The sequence below is a fragment of the Paralichthys olivaceus genome, chromosome 9, assembly GCF_024713975.1.
Source record: "Paralichthys olivaceus isolate ysfri-2021 chromosome 9, ASM2471397v2, whole genome shotgun sequence".
In the NCBI taxonomy this organism is placed as follows: Eukaryota; Metazoa; Chordata; class Actinopteri; order Pleuronectiformes; family Paralichthyidae; genus Paralichthys; species Paralichthys olivaceus.
Window position 1 is genome coordinate 17,764,694 of NC_091101.1, and position 20,263 is coordinate 17,784,956.

Sequence of the window (20,263 nt, forward strand, 5' to 3'; positions counted from 1 at the left end):
ATTCATTTTCCCAATCCGCTTGTGGTACTGCGTTTATGTTTTCCTGCAGAATGTGGGATGAGAGACGCAGGCAGTGGTGCTGCTCTGATCCTCCGGCTCCCATTGGCCTCTCATAGGCCACGCTGCAGTCCAATCAATACCTACTCAATTACCATGCACCCAACATCTTATTCACACTGTGGCCCCGGTGCTGGAGGAAAGCGGGAAGGAGAAAAGCAAGGTGAGAGAAGAAGTGACAGATGGGAGCTAAACAGAAGGAACACATGATGGCCAGAGATGATTTACTCGCAGGCGTCATCGAAACTCAATGTTGCATTCTTTGGAACAAAGGCGGATAACGAGATAGAATAAAGGAAACCCTGTAGCGGTAAAGGTCAACTGCTCCTTCTCTCCTGCTACAGCAACAGCTGAATTCAGGCCTTCATTTCAATGAGGCAGCCACAAGGAAATGAATTAAGTTCAGCCATAAAACAGCCCCATTAAAGCTCAAAGTTTTCTGATTTGACGGCTATGATTGAGCATTGTGACCATGTTTTTTCGGCCTCCCAACACACGCACACCGCAGACGAACACTCATGAAACCATAATTAATAGCTCGTCACAGCTGTCGGCAGCGCGCCCTGCTCATCTTTATGTAATATTACGAAAGCATGCTCTGGCTTACCTCTCTGTCATGCTGAGCAGCTCCAAATGAGAGAGCTGGCTAGTTTGACCTTCACAAACGCAGCTACAGAGGGAGACGTACTCAGTGTCACAAATATTCAGAACAGTGTTGCTACAGAGAACCTTCTACCGGTCTGTCCACACATGATCGGATCTGAACACGACTGTGTCACTGATGCATGTGGACACATCGAGTGTCTGTGAATAAAACGGAACCATTACTGAGCTTTTCATGCTCTGCGGTGATTTTCAAAAGAAGCTTGAGTTTTAGTTGTTGATGCTTTTGTTCTACATGCATTAAGAGTTTGGTCTCATAATGGATCAGTGTAAAACCATCAATTCAAATATTTCCTGTCACTTTGTGGCATTGGGTGTTTACTGTTATACGTATGTTGACTTAAAAAAAATCACCTTATTCAAATTGTGATAATTTTCTCCATTGCTATGACAACACTATGGTCATGATCTACTGCACATATAGTAAAATTGTATTATTTATTATCTTGTTAAAAAACCTGCTTATGAATTTCAACAATGTTAAGGTTTAGAAAGTAAGATTTATACTGCAACAGAAAATAGATTCCTGGATTCTTAGCCAGGGCTGCACCTCAATTCCATTATATCTCAAAACATTGTAAAAGAGGTTTCCAGATCCAGAAGTGAATTTACAATTCTGACCAACAGCCAGTTTATGATGATGCGAATAACAAAAGTGTTAAACTGTTCAATTGAGGAGCTAAAACCAGAGAATGCATGAAGGAACAAGGTAGGTTACTTAATATTGCTTCTACTACTACTACTAATAATAATTATAATTATACAGCACTTATATAAAATATTTAAAGACACTCCAGCAAAGATGGTGTATAAAAGCCAACAAAAGCAAATAAGTAATATAAAAAACACAATTAATTAATCAGATTATTTGACTCAATCAACATTTAAAGGGTATAAATAGAAACATGAACAGAAACAACCGATTTTATCACTATTCTTCTCTTTGCATTGTACATGTATGTAACATAATATTTGATGTCTCAGTGTTATTTCTTACAGGTGTCCCCTCATGGCTTCCGTCAGTAATCATGTTGTTGATATGTTGATACGTGTCAATTACTGTATTTTCATTTACATCAGTCATTATAGTGTCACGATCACCAGGAGGCTCAACCACAAAGTCCCGGCTATATGATGAGAGTTAGCGCACGTGCTATGGCGAGGCTGCCTACTAAAGGAAGCCTGTCGAGTGTGAGTGTCATCAGTATGCTTCCCATGATCCCGCCCCCACTACTTCCTCTCCATCAGAGGTCACTGCAGCATGTTACCTCACAGCTCTTGACTAGTTGCTACCCCTTGTTGCTAAGCTGAGAGAGCTGCGGAGCTTGTTCCTCTCTCTGGTGTTTTGGATCCTTTGCGCTGACTGACTATACCGGTAACAGTGCATGTCCACACACACACAGACACAAACACACAGAACTGAGAGCTGCCATTTTGAAGCTTCTTCAACCACTGTCACGTCGCTTCCTCAGACGACTATTATTCAGCTGCTGCGGCTTCGTTATAAAGGGAGTGATTCCTTTAGATTTACCTCATTCCAGTTTTTTGAGTTTGCTGTTTTCTCCCTGTGACGCTGTGAAGATGCTGATGGTGTTGTCAGGGTAACGGTCTCATTTTGACATGATACGCTGAGACACTTCACTTTCAGGTAACAACACTATAACCCAGGGGCCTATGGGTAATATATATTGTTCAGTTTTGAAAGTCCAATACCAAGGTTTTGGAGGCAATTAAAATTAAATGGATTATTACTGATTGAGGAACAGGTTGAAAAAAACTAAACACAAAACCTTTCATTTATCAAATCACTTTGTGGGAAATCAGCTTAGCATACTGACTGCAGGGGAAAAAGCTAGCATGCCTCTGACTCATAAAAAAATCTTGTGTTTAGTTTGAACAGAAACCAACATTTATTTCTCATGTTCTGAGGTTATGTGGTTCTTGGCAGACAGCAGCTGCCAGGCACAAAGAACCTATGGAGTATTTAACAGACAGACGAGAGTGGAATCAGTTTTCTCATCTGAGAGCACGGTCACACGTGCATGAAGGTTTCAGTGGCAAACCTCCAATTCATTCAATTCCAGTCTTTGTGAACCAGGGCATGGCTGAGATATTTGCTTCAAATGGCAAATCACAGCGTGGCTTCACATAGAAGTGAACTTTGTCACAAGATATTCATTTTGAATTCACGTATGTGTGACCGTGCCCTGGACAGAAAGCAAATCACTACATCCAAAACTTATTCTCATAAAACTGTCTCACTGCAGCTAAAATAAATCTACATAAAAATGAACATCTCTCTGTTCTTTCTCAATGACAGCACTCAGATCTCGTTCACCTTTTTTTTTTTCACCTTGATTGTCCTCCTTCGTTTCCTGAGCGCCTCACAACACAATTTTCCGAGCTGCAATCAGATCTTTCCAATCCTGGACTTTTTCTTTTCTGTTAACAGGGATCATTAGACTGTAATTCTGTTCCATGGACCCAGTGATGTTTCAAACACTCTCCCCCAGGTCAAACATGATCTTCAAACCAATCTGACAAGAGGAAATAATGTAGAGAAAAAATTTTGCATCCCCTGATCCTGCCTCTTACGCCACAATCCTCCACTTACACGCTGATTTTTGTTAAATATGACTCGAATGTTTTGGGAATGGAAACCACAGCTCTTCATCTACTTCACAAATCAAAATCATGAGACAGTGATACAACTACAGAGATAAAACTCAGAGTACTTAAAGATACATTGTAAAAACAACAGAGTGAAAATAACAAGGGAACAACTTTGACCTGGTAGTCCAATGAAAACCATTCGTCCCCACCTCCCGGAGGAGCCGGCCTGCACGTCTCCACATACAGCACAGATCCTCCCGTCATGGTTGAGCTTTCACGCTGTTCTATAAGCTCCACTCGGGAATGCCCACACATTCACATATTTCCATTCACTACCCTCACTTGAGTTTTGGATCATAATAAGTATAGGTGTTTAAAAGTGACGAAGAATTACAGTAAGCAGCACAAAGGGCGACGCAACAAAAACAAGGGCCGTGCCTCTGATTTCTCTGTGATAGTCATGAAAACGTGAATATTTATCCATATGCTGATGCATTTGGTGCCAATCAGCAGAGCAGGAAAAAACAGGGCTTTGTTTAAAATGTTTGTAGCAGTTTGGTGATCGCCAAATCAATCTGCCTCCCGTGGAGGGTCCAGATTTGCTCTTTCTTCTCTGCCCACCTCAGGTCGCGTTCAGGGACACTGTCCTTAAAGGACACGTCTCGGCTTAGATCAGAGCGGCCATTGTATCTGACTGAAGAGATGAACCAAACACTGATCTGAAGACACACGAACCTTTAAGGCTGAAACACAAGGGTTCCTGAGAGGAAACACTGTTCACCAGTCACTCAGTACACTGTTGATCAGAGTCTATGGACTGTAGATGTGCAGCAAGACAAACCAGAGATTTCTGTTTCACTATCGATACAAATAATAATAATGCTCAAAATTAGAAATCTCCCTGAAGCTGAAATGCAACAGAAAAGAACATTTTAAGCTTAATTTCTTTCATGCCAAAGGTTAATAAATTAGAAGATTGATGCCACTCTCATGATCTTCAGCTGCTTCCACTTTTTATGATAAGCTACAATTAAGCTGCTGCAATAACTGTCCCCTGGTTGTAGCTTCATTATTAGCTCAGATGAATGTAGTACAGATCTCATACAAAAAAAAAATTTCTTTCTTTTGCTTTTGGAGTTAATAGGTAAGAATTAGAATTAGACAAAAATAAATGTATTTAAAAATATCTCTTGGGAGCAGTATAGCAGTTCTGGAAGAAAATGTCAACGAGGAAATTATTTTAATGATTCAAACTCAACTGAAGAGAATTTAAAGAAGTTGTTTTACAATTTATTCAACTAACGTCTGAGTATTGTGTTGAGACAAAACACAATATTCTGAAGTAGTGATTCAGATTCACTGAGGATTTATCTGCACTTGGTGTTCCACATATAGAGGAAGTGTTTCATCACATTATCACAGTCAGGTTTAATCATTGCAATAAGACAGGAGAAATATATTTAATATTCATACCAGCTGTACAAGTATATGCATTTACTAATACTGTGGTGTTAATAAGAGCACTTGAATTATTCAGAACAAGGATCTTAATAAAAACGCTCATTTTCCTGATTTCTCGTCTGTCGTTGAATCATTCCTCTCGTTCAGACCCCTCCCTCACTCCTGCCTGCTGAGATATTCTAGTGAGCATATGCAGGGCTTGGATTTGGCTGATTACATAATTGGAAATTTTAATGGTGAATATTAATCCACAATGGCCCATATTGGGTTTTATAAGCAGGCTGATCAGGATCTGCAGGCTCTCAGTAAGCGGCAGCGGTCTGCGGACAATGAAGCCCTGCGCTGGAAGAGCTCTTTATATTACACAAGTGGCATGGCTGACACAGCAGAGCACCACTACAGTGTTCAACAACGCGGCTCACCGCTGCAGGTTTCTGTATTGCATCCGTGTTGGTGTTCCTCCTCATTGCAGACACACAGCAAATGTTTCTCTGATTTCTACTTGACTGTGTCAGTGCAGCATTAAAAAAAACTAGAAAAATAGCTCCTGGAAATCCAGAAGGCTTCGGCCGCCTGCGTATCAACATTGCAGTCTGAGGGTAATTAGCTAGCTGAGCAGCAAAGCTACTGTGCAGCTCTGACTGAGCCTGCACCATGGCAACACACAGGGCTGTGTCTGAGCACAGGCTCCCCTACGCTTTCCTCTTCACCCCCCCCACCCCTTCCCGTTCGCTCTTCCTCGCTGCCTTCGACCCCTTTCATCCCTTTCTCTATGCCACACCTCTCATTTCTTCACCCACCCCCCCTCCCTACACATCTCTCCATCTCTGGCCCTCTCCTCTCTTAATCTCCTTCCCTTGAATCCCCTCCTCTCTTGCATCATCACAGCACAAACTGACACAACTGAAAAGACACTCGCTGGTTCACATCGGGGGAGGGGTCGGTGGCGCTGCTGTCCTCGACGATCTGAACACAGGACTGAGGTTTTATTTTCCTCCACATCACATATTGCGATCGGTATCATGCACATCAGGAAGACATAATGCTACAGAACATAATGCTAGCTGGATTATTTTTCATTCATCAAAATAACAACCAAACATGGGCATTCAATGCATCTGCAATCTGTACACTGCAAAATGTTCAGTATATTCTTCTCTATTGATGCCACTGGTTTTATTTGACCTCTGCACAGAGTCTGACTGGATGTTCTCTCCCTCTTCCCATCTTAATGCTCATATTTAGCACGCAGATACGACTGGGGTCTTTTCATTTAATGGACAAGACAGCAGATATGTGCATGTAGTGCTGCTGGAGCACGGTGGAAAAAACATTTTGAGTGAGAAAATAGAATATTAGCATTTTGTACAAATACAATCAAATCATAAACGTCATTGGCATATTGCCATTTAAAGCAGCAGTGGGTGAGAATCCAGCCCGGGCAGATGCATTGGCTTCATATGTTACGTATGACCCAGGCATGCTTTATTGCATTTATTGTCCAAATCTCATTTAGATTCTTTATACAATAATTCAAACTTCCCTTTTAGCTTTGGCAGTTGTTGCCTTTCATCTAGGATTTTACGCCATTGATTGAGGGAAGGCCTGGAGGGAAGTGCATGCACAGCTGCTTCTTAGAACAGCCCACAGTGACCTATCTCTGAACTGCACTGTGACTGGTCAAAGACGCCCATCATGGACCAGATTTTCCCGTGGCTGGACCAAGAGCCAAGAGGAAGTGCTAGTTTTCTTTGTGATCACTTAAATTATGCTGAAAGGTGACTATGGAATTATTGCTCAGTATTGCCAAAAGTATGTTACCTTTACCCAAGCTTTACGGTAAATCAACAGATTCACATTGTCAAGTAAAATTATTCCACCTTAAATGTTTTCAGTATCTCCTTTTAGCCTTCGAGCGGCAGAGCGAGTAAGATCATGTTTTTTCAGTCATCATTAAGTCTTCAAAATGTTTCTTAATATGGTGTGTAAGCAAGGAAACAATACAAAAGCCAGTCTGTTAAACGTTGTCTGCCTGTGCTGCAGCCACAGAGCACCTGATGGTTCATAGATTCATCAGATGAGCTAAACACTGCCTGGAACTTTCCTCAGAAATGATGACATATTAAGTCATTCAAAACACACTACTACCTATATTGCTTAATGCTACTAATTAAAACTAAATCCACAGTGTCATCTAATGTTACTTTGCTAGATGTTTGGTTTATATTATCAGTATATACTGTAAGGTATATTTAACTAACCACTGCATACAGCAAAGGTTACATAACCTTCAAAAAGAGCCACAACCACATCTGTGCACCACACGTGTGCTCCTGTACAGAAATAACACTGTACACTTATGAGCAAAGATGTGACTTAAATGTGAGACTAATCGATTAACAAGGTGACAATCTAACAAGCTTTAACCTAACAACATGTGGGATGCAGGTCGCTGGATGCTTTGGAAAAGCAATTTTGAACCATACAAAAAATTGAGATTCTAAACAAATCCAAGAGGAATGTTTTTTTCCCTCAAAATAAAAGCATTTGAGTAAACCATTGGCATATATTTCCATAGTTGCTGAATCAATGACACTTTCTACTCCATGTACTCATCCTGTGTCAGATCCACAAAATGCAAAGTGATATATTTGCCCTATGGACGCTCAGTTCATTAAACTGTTAAGTATTGTTCATCTGTGTGATCAGAGGAGGAAGACAAGGCTGTAATGTTTCTGGGACAGAGAGGCATCTTCAGCTTTAAACAGAGAACAAGTCCTACTTCTCATGTTTGGAGCCGAAGCAGACGTGTCACTGGCATTTCATAATAATGTGTACGATTAATTTCCAGCTGGCAGGTGAAGGACAGTTAAACACAATTGTCTCCTTTGTTGTTTTCTCACATGTCTCAGCTTGTTGGTCTTCAGCTCAAAGGCAGCTCTACACCTGTCTGTCTATGCTGAATGACAAAAGCTGCGCTTCTAAACCAAACTGAAAATGGTGCAATCAGTTTGATTAATCTTGCAAATAAATGTTTCACAGCACTGGAAGAGAAAGCTTTTTTATTAAAATCCTGGTTTTCGGTCTGGGGTCTTTCTTTGTGAGGTTTGTATGGTCCCCCTGTGTCTGCGTGTTTTCTCCGGCTTCGTCCCCCATCCACAGACGTGCAGTTTTGGGGTTTGATTATTTGGAGACTAAATTGGCCGTAGGTGTGAAGGTGAGAGCAAATGGTTGGGATAAACCCAGTGTCAGCTGAGATTGGCTCCAGGATTATAAAGGATAAGCGGTACAGATGATGGTTGGATGAGTAAAACGCAGGTTTAGTTTTAGCAAATAATTACAAATTTGAAAATTGACTAAATGACTAATATAATAGTTTCTGGGTGTGATGTGGGAAGCAACTTTTCAAAAACCTTTCCACAAAACCCACCAGGCCTTACTTTGACACCTGACTCATGGTTGGTTCAAAAATGTTTTGATCAGCCGAAAATGTATTTGTTCCCACATAACTGACGTTACATTTATTTTGTTATTAACTCGATGAACATGAACTGAATCTCATAAAAAAGATGCAATTTCAAATCTTATTTAGATTTGTAGTTACATTAACATACAGCTCTCGGGTTCTGTATGAATATCATAGTGTTACTGATGAGTTGAGGAATGTTTAATCAGCTTTCCTGTGCCGCAGGAACATACGGTGTTAATGTCAAGGCAATCAAGGAAAAGGTCTTTGACTGCAAACCTAGACAATCACAACAGCTAATAAGATAACAACATGAGCGATGAGGGAAGTTACACTTTCTAAACCAGTGGTCACAGGAAACCATGAACTCAAACTGTAGCTTTAAAAACATCACACACACCATGTCCTTAATGGTCTATTGTTTATGCTACATAAGAGCTTTTAAAATCTTAATTTGGATTTGACTTGTACTGGGAAGGGTTGTGTCACATTTTGACGAAACCTTAACACACAAGCACGGATGCACAGAGGGAAACAAACAGCAATAAATCCATAAAAGCAATTTCAGGGCGGAGATGTACGATGAACAGTGTAATAAGATGTATGATATTAAGCTGGGATTGCTCGTGTTGTTTATATCCATGACAAAGTGAGGGCACGCTCTCTCCTCTTCATCGCTCTCTGCCTCCGAGATTGAGATGCCTGTTTCTGCTTTGGCAAACTCAGCGGGTAGATGGAGTTGAGTCTCACTAATAGAAAATAATGACGGCTAATTAACAGAGGGATGGGTTTAAAGATCGTCGGTGCTTCTGTGGACATACAGGAGACATATGTCTGGACAATGTTAGCAGGCCTCTCGTCTTGTCAGCTCGGTGGGGGGTGGGGACAGGAAGTCCATGTGGGCCAAACATATGCTGTCTCAATATAATGTATGTCTATACTGGTAAGGACTGGGCGATACGGCCAAAAATCATATCGAAATTAAAATTCCATTTATCACGATAAATGTCACATTAATATTTCCGTTAAGTTTACAGTCTGATATTTGTTCCTGAGTGAAGGTTGTGGTTTTAAACTCTTCTTTAGGTGCAGAGAACAAACACAACAAACACTTGATAATCAACAAAATATTTTACAAATCTGAGGTTGAGCAATAAAATTGAAAATGTAATCTCCTCACTACGTTTGCAGAATTTATGAGCAATATATGGATATATATTGAACCTCTGCTATATTGCTTTTGGTGAAAATTATATTGGGATAATTATTGATATTGTAATATCACCCAGTGATGAACGCAATGCAAAGGTAAAGAGCGGCGCAGCTATCGAGCGGAGGCTTTAAGAGGAAGTGTATGAGGTGGGAATCAACACAGCTCAGGTCCTGGGTCATCATCACAGACCCATAATGGCGGCTAGCTGGTCATCATTCCTTACAACATATTAATAAGAAAAATTATGGACACAGGGGCAAATATATAAGAGATATATATATCTTTGATACTGCAACCTCCAGGTTAAAGATACTGTATGTCAAGCACAATCCCCACAACCACAAATCTGCACAATTAAATGCCGCTGTAACAAGATGAAATGTTTGAATATGAGATGTAGATTGCAAAAAACATACATTTTTGGTTTGAGTAGAAAACTGAGCAAGATATAAAATGTCCTGTATCAGCTGTTAAAGGTTGATTTCAAGGAATAGCTTCTGATTATAGCACTAAAAGATCCATAATATATGAATTAAATTGTGTTTTAGTGAAACTATTAGACGTAAATTGTTATTGAACATAGATCCTACTGCTCTACCAAAACACCGTCCGCTTTAAACAATGATTTACGAGGCACCGATGTGGTATTCCTGTGAAGAAGTGCATGTGCATATAATATTAAGTTAAACCAATCATACTGAAGCACGGGCCTGGACTGCTGCATCCTCTCTGAACACTGCTCTACACCTGAAAATGAAGCTTTTGATTCGTACTATGCATGAAAAAAGAAAGAGCCGAGGAGGAGAAGTGCAGTGGAAGACGACAGGAGGGGGGACGACAGAAATGAAGAACACTGACAAACAACACACACACGCAGGAACACACAAACACACGAGAGGCCAGACCAAATGGCTGAAGGGCTGCTTGGATAATGCATTAGACAGAGATGGCACTCAGAGCAGCTACACATGGTACGAAATGCACCGATTCGCCAAATGTCTCACACTCACACACACACACACACACACACACACAGAATATTCAGTTAGCTTATCTCTCTGATGATTAACCTGAAAAACGTCAGAGCTCATGTGATTTCCTGCAATAAATATTGAATTGAATAGAATTGAGTTTAGTGTGAGTAAAGGCCAAACTCAACTTTAACAAATGTTCTTGTGTAGTTACCAATGAATGAATGATGACAAACATAATTTCTAATAAACCAATAAAAACCAATTAAAGCTTCAGTGTGCAGGTTTTAGTGATATCTAGAGGTAAAGTTGCATATTCCAACCAAGTGAATTCTATCGCTTTAAAAAATCCCTTTCCCAGCGTGTTCGTAGAAACTACAGTGACCTTCAGGTAACGTAAACATGTGAAATTCTCTCTCTAGAGCCAGCGTTCGATTTGTCCGTTATGTGCCAGTATAGAAACATGCCAGAAGACGACCCGCTCATGATGTGAGGTTCTTAGTTTACGGTGATGATGCACAAATCAAAACGTATTTATTAAAATTATTTTCGATTTCAGTCAACAGACCCCCCAAATCCTACACAGTGAATCTTAAGCAAGTATTTCTATGCAGCCCCTTCTAGACAGACATGCCGCCATGTTTTTATAATTTTAGGTAACACGCTAACAACACAGGCGCAGCATAATAACAGACATTGGAAGACTCTTATTACCTCCACCGCTGGCAACAATCTTGACTCATTACACATCTGTACTCTTTATACATAACAGTATAAAGACGCCTGACCAGGCTGTGTAAAAGGGGCTTGTGGTTGTTTATTACATTCATTTGTTTAAGAAATGTTTCCAATAATGAGCAGAGGGTATTTTCTCATGAGTGACCAACTGTTGTGAAGCTGCTGGATGCTAATTATATCTGTGGGAGTCAAAATGAACATGTGTGAGTGATCAACCTTAAAGCTCACACGAATGCAACCTCAATCATTTTTCTGTGCTGACAAAATACTCACTGAGTATTAAATCTACGAGTCCTGGTAAGTTACGCAGTGTGACAGTGAGTCAGCATCAACAATACCAGGACCCTAATTAATGAAATTCATCCATCTTTCATTTTATAATTTACACCTGTGCTTTTACAATTGTGAAATGACAAAATCTCATCTGTTCTAATCTTATCTAATAATAATATAATCTAATGATCAAATACAAAATCATATATTTAAAATGATTTGGAACCTAATCATTCGTATTCATGTTCCTGTTTTCTTTGGTGCTGACTCCTTAGTATTGTGTGTACTGTGTTGTAAAGTATCACCAAAATAACAGCTGATGTGGTGGTTGAACAAAAGCAATAAAAGCAGAAGCGCTGTTGAAAGCGCCCACACTCCCCCACAAAAATGAAGAGGAGTCAGAAGACTTAGGGACTAGCTCTTCACTGGTATTGATTGGACACACACTTTTTCCATGGTAGCATGTGGGTGATGAAGCTGGTGCACCATGCAGAGGGTGCCAGCACAATCCTGCTGAAAAGAGTCTCGTAGAGGAGGAAAAAGCTCTCATATGTGTAGATACAAACCATTGCGCACTAATGTCTGATACTTTTACTCAACTGCAACAGTGGTAGATCGTTTAATCAAAGGCCCTGCTTGTCCCTCGCTTCTCTCTCTCTCTCTAACAGAAAATCTGACGCTTCCATCGCTGATTCAGTGGTCCACTCTGCCCCGCGCAGCACAGTCACTCTTCTAGGCCAGTCCCTACTGTGATCAGCAAAAAAACCCTAAATAAAACAAAGCAGACAAGCAAACAAACAAACAGCATTCCCCTCCCTTCTCCTCTCTCCTCTCCTCTCCTCTCCTCCCCTGGCTGGCAGCGAGAGCCTGAGAGAGGGGGGAGAACAGGCGAGCTGATATGGGTCTGATCTCTGGCAGGGCCTCTGACAATGACCATATGGATCACAGGGGCATGGCAGCGTCGGCTTCCAGGACGACACACAACTCCGCGCAGGATCTGCAGCTTCAGGCTACTGCACCTGTAACACTGTAGAAAAGGCCTCTACATATATCACGTAGCTGTAGCCAAACTGCAGTAATGAGCAAACAGCTTGATAAGCATTAAATCTGCTTTGGCAGAGGACGCAACACATTCCGGCGAATACAGCATTTCACAGGGGACCTCCATGTTGAAACAAAAGAAGCAGATTCAGTCTGTGAACGCGATGCAAAGGTAAAGAGCGGCGCAGCTATCGAGCGGAGGCTTTAAGAGGAAGAGTATGAGGTGGGAATCAACACAGCTCGGGTCCTGGGTCATCATCACAGACCCATAATGGCGGCTAGCTGGTCAAAGTCTCTTCCGCAACATCTGACTTTTCTCAGGCGCTCTGTCCCTTCCCACTCTTGCATCGTAAAAATGGCCAACTTTTGTCAAAGTGCAAATAAATATTGCAGCGCACTGTGTCTCCCTTGTTTCATAGTGCATTTACCCATGATTCACTATCCTCTCTTTACCCTACATTCTCATAGGTTAGGAGCACTTTGTTTTTGTGCAAAGGTCTGTGTAAGGCATAAGTGTGTTTGCTTATATTGTGTGTGTGTGTGTGTCTGTGTGTGTGTGAAAGAGAGTGAGACAGGCTGGTGCAGAATAGAAGATATGATGTAGGAGGTTTGCTAAAAGACAACTGAACAGAAATTAAATTACAGCATGTGCTCTGAATTTGTATGAGATCAGTAAAAAGAGAGTGTTGGCATCTGATTCATAATTTCTGCAGTGGTTTGAAAAGCTGAACTACAGTTTTCAAAAATGTGTTACATAGCATACACCAAAACCGCTTAATAGTTTGTGAAGAGATGAATTATCATCTGCGCTGCAACAAATGTCATTTTCTTACACACATTTATCGAAACACAATGAGTTCCCTGACAAGTGGAATTTCTAACTAAACATTTCTTACACATTGACAAGTAAGCAAGGAAGGAGGGGGGGGAGGGGGGGGCATTAAACAGCAGAAACAGAACGTACTGCTCCTCTTCTTGTACTGACACTGAAGTTTGGTGCAACAAATCAAATTCTGAAATGTACAAATTGCAGCCATTTTGAAAGTATTTTCAAAACATCAGCTGATCTTGTTTGCCCATAATTGAATTATGATGTTGTTTGACAACAGTTTTCTGCCAAAGTGACATGAGCTCAAATATAAACGGTCTCCTGAACGACAGTGAACCTGAGAAGCGTTATCATCGATCCTTGAAGAGGATCACTGACGGTTAAAGAGGAATTGTGTATATTTGTGGCTCCATATGAAAAAATCATTCGACATTCTGGGCGTTCGTCTGCAACAGGATTCAAAACATTTTACATCCTTGAGCTGAACACGTGGTTCAAGATACAGTATAGACAAACTTGAAAAGGTCGCTGTGTCAGCCTTTTTCTCACCTCTTGTATTTTCAAAACGATTGTTGGGATGAGTGTGAGACAAGCAACGACCGCACGGAAGAGCCGGGTCCTCAGATCAAATGTCAAAGAATGATGTCAGATATACTCATTTCAGACACTCTCTCATCGCTGACGAAAAGAGAGTAGACAATAAAAAAAGTGTCTATTTCTTTTAATTATTTGCAAAGAACATAACTAATTACACAGAGGACTAGATCAGAGTGTTTACGGTGGCCCTACCAAACAGATAAACGTGCTGCGAATACTCACAACACAACTAAAAACAGAAATGCAAAGACAACACAAGTGTTTCCAGGCAAAAACGTGATGAACCCAGCTGGGCCACAAAGCTTTGGAAGCTTTTGAAGTCACCTACTCCTCAGTGGTGTTAGAAAATGAGAGTAACCGAGAAAGGTTCACCTGTATTTATGTTTTCTCTCAACTTTCAACTCTTTTGTTCTCATCTTAATCAACGTCGACTGAGCTTCAGAGCTCTGATGCGTGATGTTACGCACAACATATGCAAATCGCTCCATCTTGCTCGACACTCAAAAACAACCTTGCAGTAATTATGCATCGCTCTGGATTGAATGCACTGACAGGAACTGCCTCTGTGGGTGTAAGAAATGCAACATCCATTTTGGTGTTATCGTTCACGTCACCTCCTTCAAAGGAAATGTATTGATTTGCTGAGTTCACTTTCCTTCTGATCAGATACTGTACATCACATGGATATAAAACCCTCGATCTGATGAGAGTATATTAGGTATTGGATGGAGTCTTTGGAGATCACAGGATGGGATCCACCTCAAGACATTTGGACTTGGAGCACATCTGAGCAAATCAGATCCAACTGACAAAAATCAGAAAGATGTACAGTACAATCCAACTCCGATAAATCACACACACAAACACACACACACTTCTGATCAAGGCCCGAAGGCTGTCAAGTTGTAATCACCTATGGGAGTGTTCTACATTAACGCCCACCGTGCCTGCGCATTAATTTGAAACACCACTGCCACTACAAAGACCTGTTCTACACAACAGGTCTGGCACAGCATTTTGGACCAAATCTTGACACTAATAAATAAAGTAAAATCCAATTAATATTTAAAGCTAATCATAGCGACAGAGCTGGAGAACACACAAAGACAGATTGGAGCCCGCGGGGGGAAGAGGGAGCTTTCTGACTGCAGCTCCCCGTAGACTGAGGTCTCTACTTTCCTCAGATTTAAATTCAAACACTCTTGTTATAAAGAATGTTCTCATAATCCCAAATGGAATCATTCATAATTAAGCTAGTGAGCTCTTGACAAAAGCCACACAATCATTTAGTGAATACATGACAGAGGGAAAAAATAGTGAGTATGGCATCATTATGTCCTGAGGTGTCTAATGATTTCCTCACACATACATGAAGTGTTCATGGCTACAGGAGCCATTTGAAAATGTCAATGATCCAGCTATGAGGAAAGCCAGCTCAGAAAATTCTGAATGACTGCACAAGGTTATTGCCTTTTCATTATCGTGCTTGCGTCCGAAAACAGTGTTTATAGGAGCTGTAAGATAATAGACGTGTGTTTGGGGCGTGTGTGATCACTGCTCTCCGCCTGTGTATAGGTGGCTGGGGGAGGGGCAGCATTCACATTTCCCACCCGAGGATGAGCAACGGTGACTGCGAGGAAGGAGGCGGGAGAGGGTGGGGGTTGTGGAGGGTGTGCGTCTCCGTCCATGCCGCGCCATGGCTCGTTCGCATGGAGAGGGCGAGCGTATAGTGGCCGTTCACGGGCCTGTTTCGAGACACGGAGGGGCAGATGCTTGTCCGCGGTGTCAGGGCCTCTTCTGCTTCCTCTCTCTGACAGCACCACCAACTGCCTCCTCTTACGTAACCCCCCCCCCCCCCCTCTACAGGCCCGCCGCCTGCCTTTATTGGCTTATTTCTCTCTTTTTCAACCTTAGCATTTTCACCCCACTGACTGCTGCCCCCCATCACCAATCATCCACTGCTCATCCCATCACTGGATCTTTTACTTATCCTACACCCTGAATCCCAGGATGGATATTTGACTCTAAAGAGTTTTTTATGAGGCACAGGTTCGCATGATACAGCAAAGGAGCAAGTATATAGTATACAGGATACTACAGTGTGGTTGAACCAATAATGGTGATGTGTCGACAACATGAGATCCTTACACGCATCACGGTGCAATCGGAGAATGTATTCCATGAAGCAGAGGCTAAATATAATATGAATATCAGAACAATGAGGTTTCAATACTGATGAGGAATAAAATGTCCATGTAAGCAATAACTGCTTACATAACCACATCTGCTATGAGCCTTCAAAAGTGTGCAACATGAAATAAGCTGGACTGGTCTGAATCCAGCTGACTAGAAAATGGCTTGCGACAGATTTTAACACCAATCAAGACGGTGACTTTCTCTTTTTGCCTCTCCCAAAGTAAAACCATTCCTTGTCTGTAGTGATCTGCTAATATCAGCTAGATTGCGGCTCATATGTGGGCTCAGCTCAGGGGGATCTCTTCCTCTCTGCCACTGAAATCTCAGCCTCCATTTTACCCCTGTGCCTCTCCTCACCTTCCTCCTTCCTGCTGCTTCCTAATTCTTACTCAAAACGCGATCAGACATAAACGTTAGGGGGACACACAAACAATGCAGTGGCTCCACTTGCTGCAAATACGAGACCACATAGACACATACTCATGCACAGCGAGATCGGTTCCTTGAATCTCTCGCTCACTAAAGCCACCCTTCCCCCACCCCAGCTCATTCTCATGCTCTCATACGTGCACCTTGCTTAATTAAAGACTGGGCTTCTGAAGCTGTTCTGACCTTATATCAACTGTCATTTATAGATACATGTAAATAGATGGGGATATTAGGCACAAAATGGAGCGGCAGTTTCATTCACACTGTGTGGCATGTATGACAGCGTTCAGACACACTGCTGCTGATTCTCTCTTTTTCCGACAACACATTCCTTATGCTGTGATGCTTTGGAGAAAAACGGCTCACAAAACAACAATGGCAATAAATAAGAATGAGGCTGGTTTTGATTTCATCATCTTTTCCTCCACTGTGAGTCTACGAGCTTCAAACCTACCATTACTGGATGTCTGAGAAATCCATTTCTTACATGTAATTCCTCACAAAGTCCGTCTGTAATGTTGAAGAAACCGGTTTGAGAGATAACTCAAAAAAACAGCAAGCTGCCATTCAATGCTGCTGCTTCAGCGACTGGAAATGCACCATTTTGGCCTATGGTAGCTGCATCAGCGTAAGTCTTTGACGACATACACTAGGTGTGTTAAATCTATAAGCATTAGTCATCTGCATCAAATCCAAACATGAGGATCATCTCCATGTGTGTGCAGTGGAACTGGATCAGTCCTGTTCGCTTCTCCAGTAGAAGAACCACATTCAACAACATGAGAAAGGAGGGCTTGGGGTGAATACTAAATATGAATTCTCCTCCATAAAGCAGCAGCCTCAGCTGAAACATGATCGTCTCTTTACTACAGCAGCAGCCCATCTGATCCCAGTCTCTCATGCCAGGCCCCACAGCCCTGAGCTTATCTAACAGAGTGAGGAAGATGAGTTACCTGGTCGTACCACTCCCGGTTGGTACAGGTGCATTCAGGCCACCATCCTGCTTGTCCACTGGAGTTGCTGCCGTTTACTTTGGGGCCTCCCTTGGATTGGCCCTTTGGGTTAGGGCCTCCCGGGCCCCCACTGGACATAATCTTGCCCTTACTTCTCCCCAAAGTTCCCCCTCCTCCTCCCATGCTTCCACCTCCCCCTGAAGCTGGGGGAGGTAAGGTCTGGCCTCCCCCATACCCAGGCGGGTATCCATAGGGCTCGGCCTGCCAGTCTCCTCCATATGCCGGGGCGTCCATCCTACGCAGGGCAGCCATACGGGTCACCTCATAACATTCTGGGCACTTACAGCAGTGGTGGTGTTTGTGCATGCTGGCTGGGCTGATGCTGAGCTGAGCGGCGTGGCACTGTCGCTGCTGCCTCCTCAGATCTCACACAGCACGCTGTGATCGGCTCACAGAGCGCTAATGCCAACGGAAATAACACTAATCACAGGAATTTCTACAGATTTTCCCTTTTTTGTCAAATCCAGTCACTCTCCGCTTTATTCCTCTTGCATGTAGAAAAAAAGATCAGGAGGAATGGAAAGCAGCAACGGAAAAACAAAATACAAAATGGGCACGTAGTCTTTGTCCTCTTGACGTAGAAGATCAAACGAAATATTCAAAATATTGTATACGACCACACAATCAGAGACCAGCCCCAATGATAGAAATTTCCTCTTGCTTCTCTTGGTTCACAGTGATACGCATATAAATTCATGTATATATATATATAGATATATATACACACACATATATATGTATATATATGTATATATTCTGTTGCTTATATATCATATATATTTACACACACAAATACATATAAAAATATTAATATAAACAAACGAGCACAAATACAGATATGTACAGAGATAAAGGTATATATATAAATATCTATATGTGTGTGTACAAATATATATATATAGATATATAAACAATATATATATAAATAAATGATATCCGCTGATGAAAATCTTCCTCTCTTGATTCTTGGTATCTTCCCGTCAAAATATCACGTTTTTCCTCCTGCGTTGAAAATCGCTGTGGTTCTCCCTCTGTCTCTTTTCTCAGCCTGCAGAGAGGAGCTGAGCTCTGGATCGCCCCTCAGCCAGCTTGCCCTAGATGTGGATTATTCAGAGGGATGCGAGCGAGCAAGAGGGAGATGGAGAGCGAGCGAGTGCGGGGGAGAGAGAGAGAGAGAGCGGCAGGGAGGGAGGGAGGGACAGGGGATATGTAGCAGCATCCCTCTAGCACCTCAGTCCTGACAGCCACAGCCAATCAACTGGCAGCGCTGCCATCAGCAGCAGCAGCACCAACAGGACTGAGCGCTTCACTGGCTTCTCTTAAAGGGGCCGCAGCACCTAAGCCTCACTGCTGCCTGCCTTGGGTGAAAATACTGCCTCACTCATAAAGCCGCAATAAAAACATTGAATATGTCTGTTTTTTCATTTTTGTCAAAAAAAACAAAAGAAAGGGTCATTGTCCACAGTCAACACCAAACCTTGACCCCGATCCAATGAGTCTAATCCATGTTTTCCACCAAACAGGTCACCAGCCAAACTCCAGCTGTCAGTGAGCACCCCTGTGCATCGACTGGTCACTGGTCACCTCAAAAGTCATCTCTAGTTCAGCTGCAGACTTAACAGCTCACTTGTGCTAGTGACTGGCAACCCCCCCCCCCGGCTCTGTGTCACAGCACACATCTGTAAATAATCTCACAATGGAGGCAAGGGCAGCACATGAACATCCTTCTCTCCTGGGTATCAACACAGGGTGCGTTTGAATCACGCTGCATTACTTTACATCACTCCCCACCCCTCTTCCTTTCCTCCACTTGCAAAGTAGCACTACGCTGCTGAATTATGTTGTTGTCAAGTTTGGGTCAAAATAAGCTCAGTGGGAGAATACTGAAGCGCTGAAGCCTTGTTTAAGAACCACAGGGGAAATATTTTATGTTCACAATGATGACATCAACACGTGTACGAAACCAACAAGATTACACGCTTGGGCTTTCGAGTGGGTGGAGGAAGAGATTGAGAGTGAGAATGTGTGGGGGGGGGGGACAGAAGAAGAGACTACATGGCTTTCATGTATCTGTGGCAGTTTGTATTTTCAGTCATGCGACGGGACTGTCTGTGAACCATTTAGCATGTTTATGAATTTGCAGACTGAGATAAAAACATCCTGACACTGACTGCGAAGGTTGTTCTGTTATAAAGGAATCTTATAGTGTCACCATTAAGGACCTGCATATATGCATTATTAATGAAATGTGACGGGGAGCAGAGCTGGGTGTGTCTGCATGGGGGAGAGATTTGCACATAGTCTACACGTGACAGGGCTCATACATGAATAATAATGCTGTTACAGTGATTTGATTTACATATAAGACATATAGCCTTTAATTAAAAACATCAATGTGCAAACGTCCTGTTAAAAGGAGCAGGATTTTGGGGCGAGGGAACACTGCTCTGTGTTGCAGGCCTACCAAGAGGCACACACAGCAGGCTCAGCCACACTTAATTACATGCAACAGTAACTTACTCCATTATAACAGAATTCTTTCACTCTAACCTATAGAGAATTGCCAAAGCTGCAAGCACAAAAAAAAAAAAAAAAGCAGAAACTTGATCATTTTCAAACAGAGACTATAGAAAAACCACTGAATGCCTCAAGTTACATTGTAGGATGCAGCCACGAACCCAGCTGAAGCCAATCAGAGGGAAG

At 42.1% G+C, this 20,263-nt stretch overlaps 1 protein-coding gene across 4 annotated transcripts in view; it reads right to left on the reverse strand.

The window, feature by feature from the left end:
• Positions 1-20,263, reverse strand: part of dlg3 (discs, large homolog 3 (Drosophila)) — a 74,484-nt gene that overhangs the window by 36,931 nt on the left and 17,290 nt on the right. The window contains exon 1 of one of the 4 annotated variants that reach the window (XM_020079961.2): positions 17,501-19,223. The exons of 2 other annotated variants lie outside the window; for them this stretch is intronic. In XM_020079961.2, coding sequence (XP_019935520.1) covers positions 17,501-17,866 — 366 coding nt within the window. In that variant the 5' untranslated portion in view covers positions 17,867-19,223. Of the gene's footprint in view, positions 1-17,500; positions 19,224-20,263 lie in introns of those variants that run through there. One more of the 4 variants, XM_069532182.1, reaches the window with a different exon arrangement.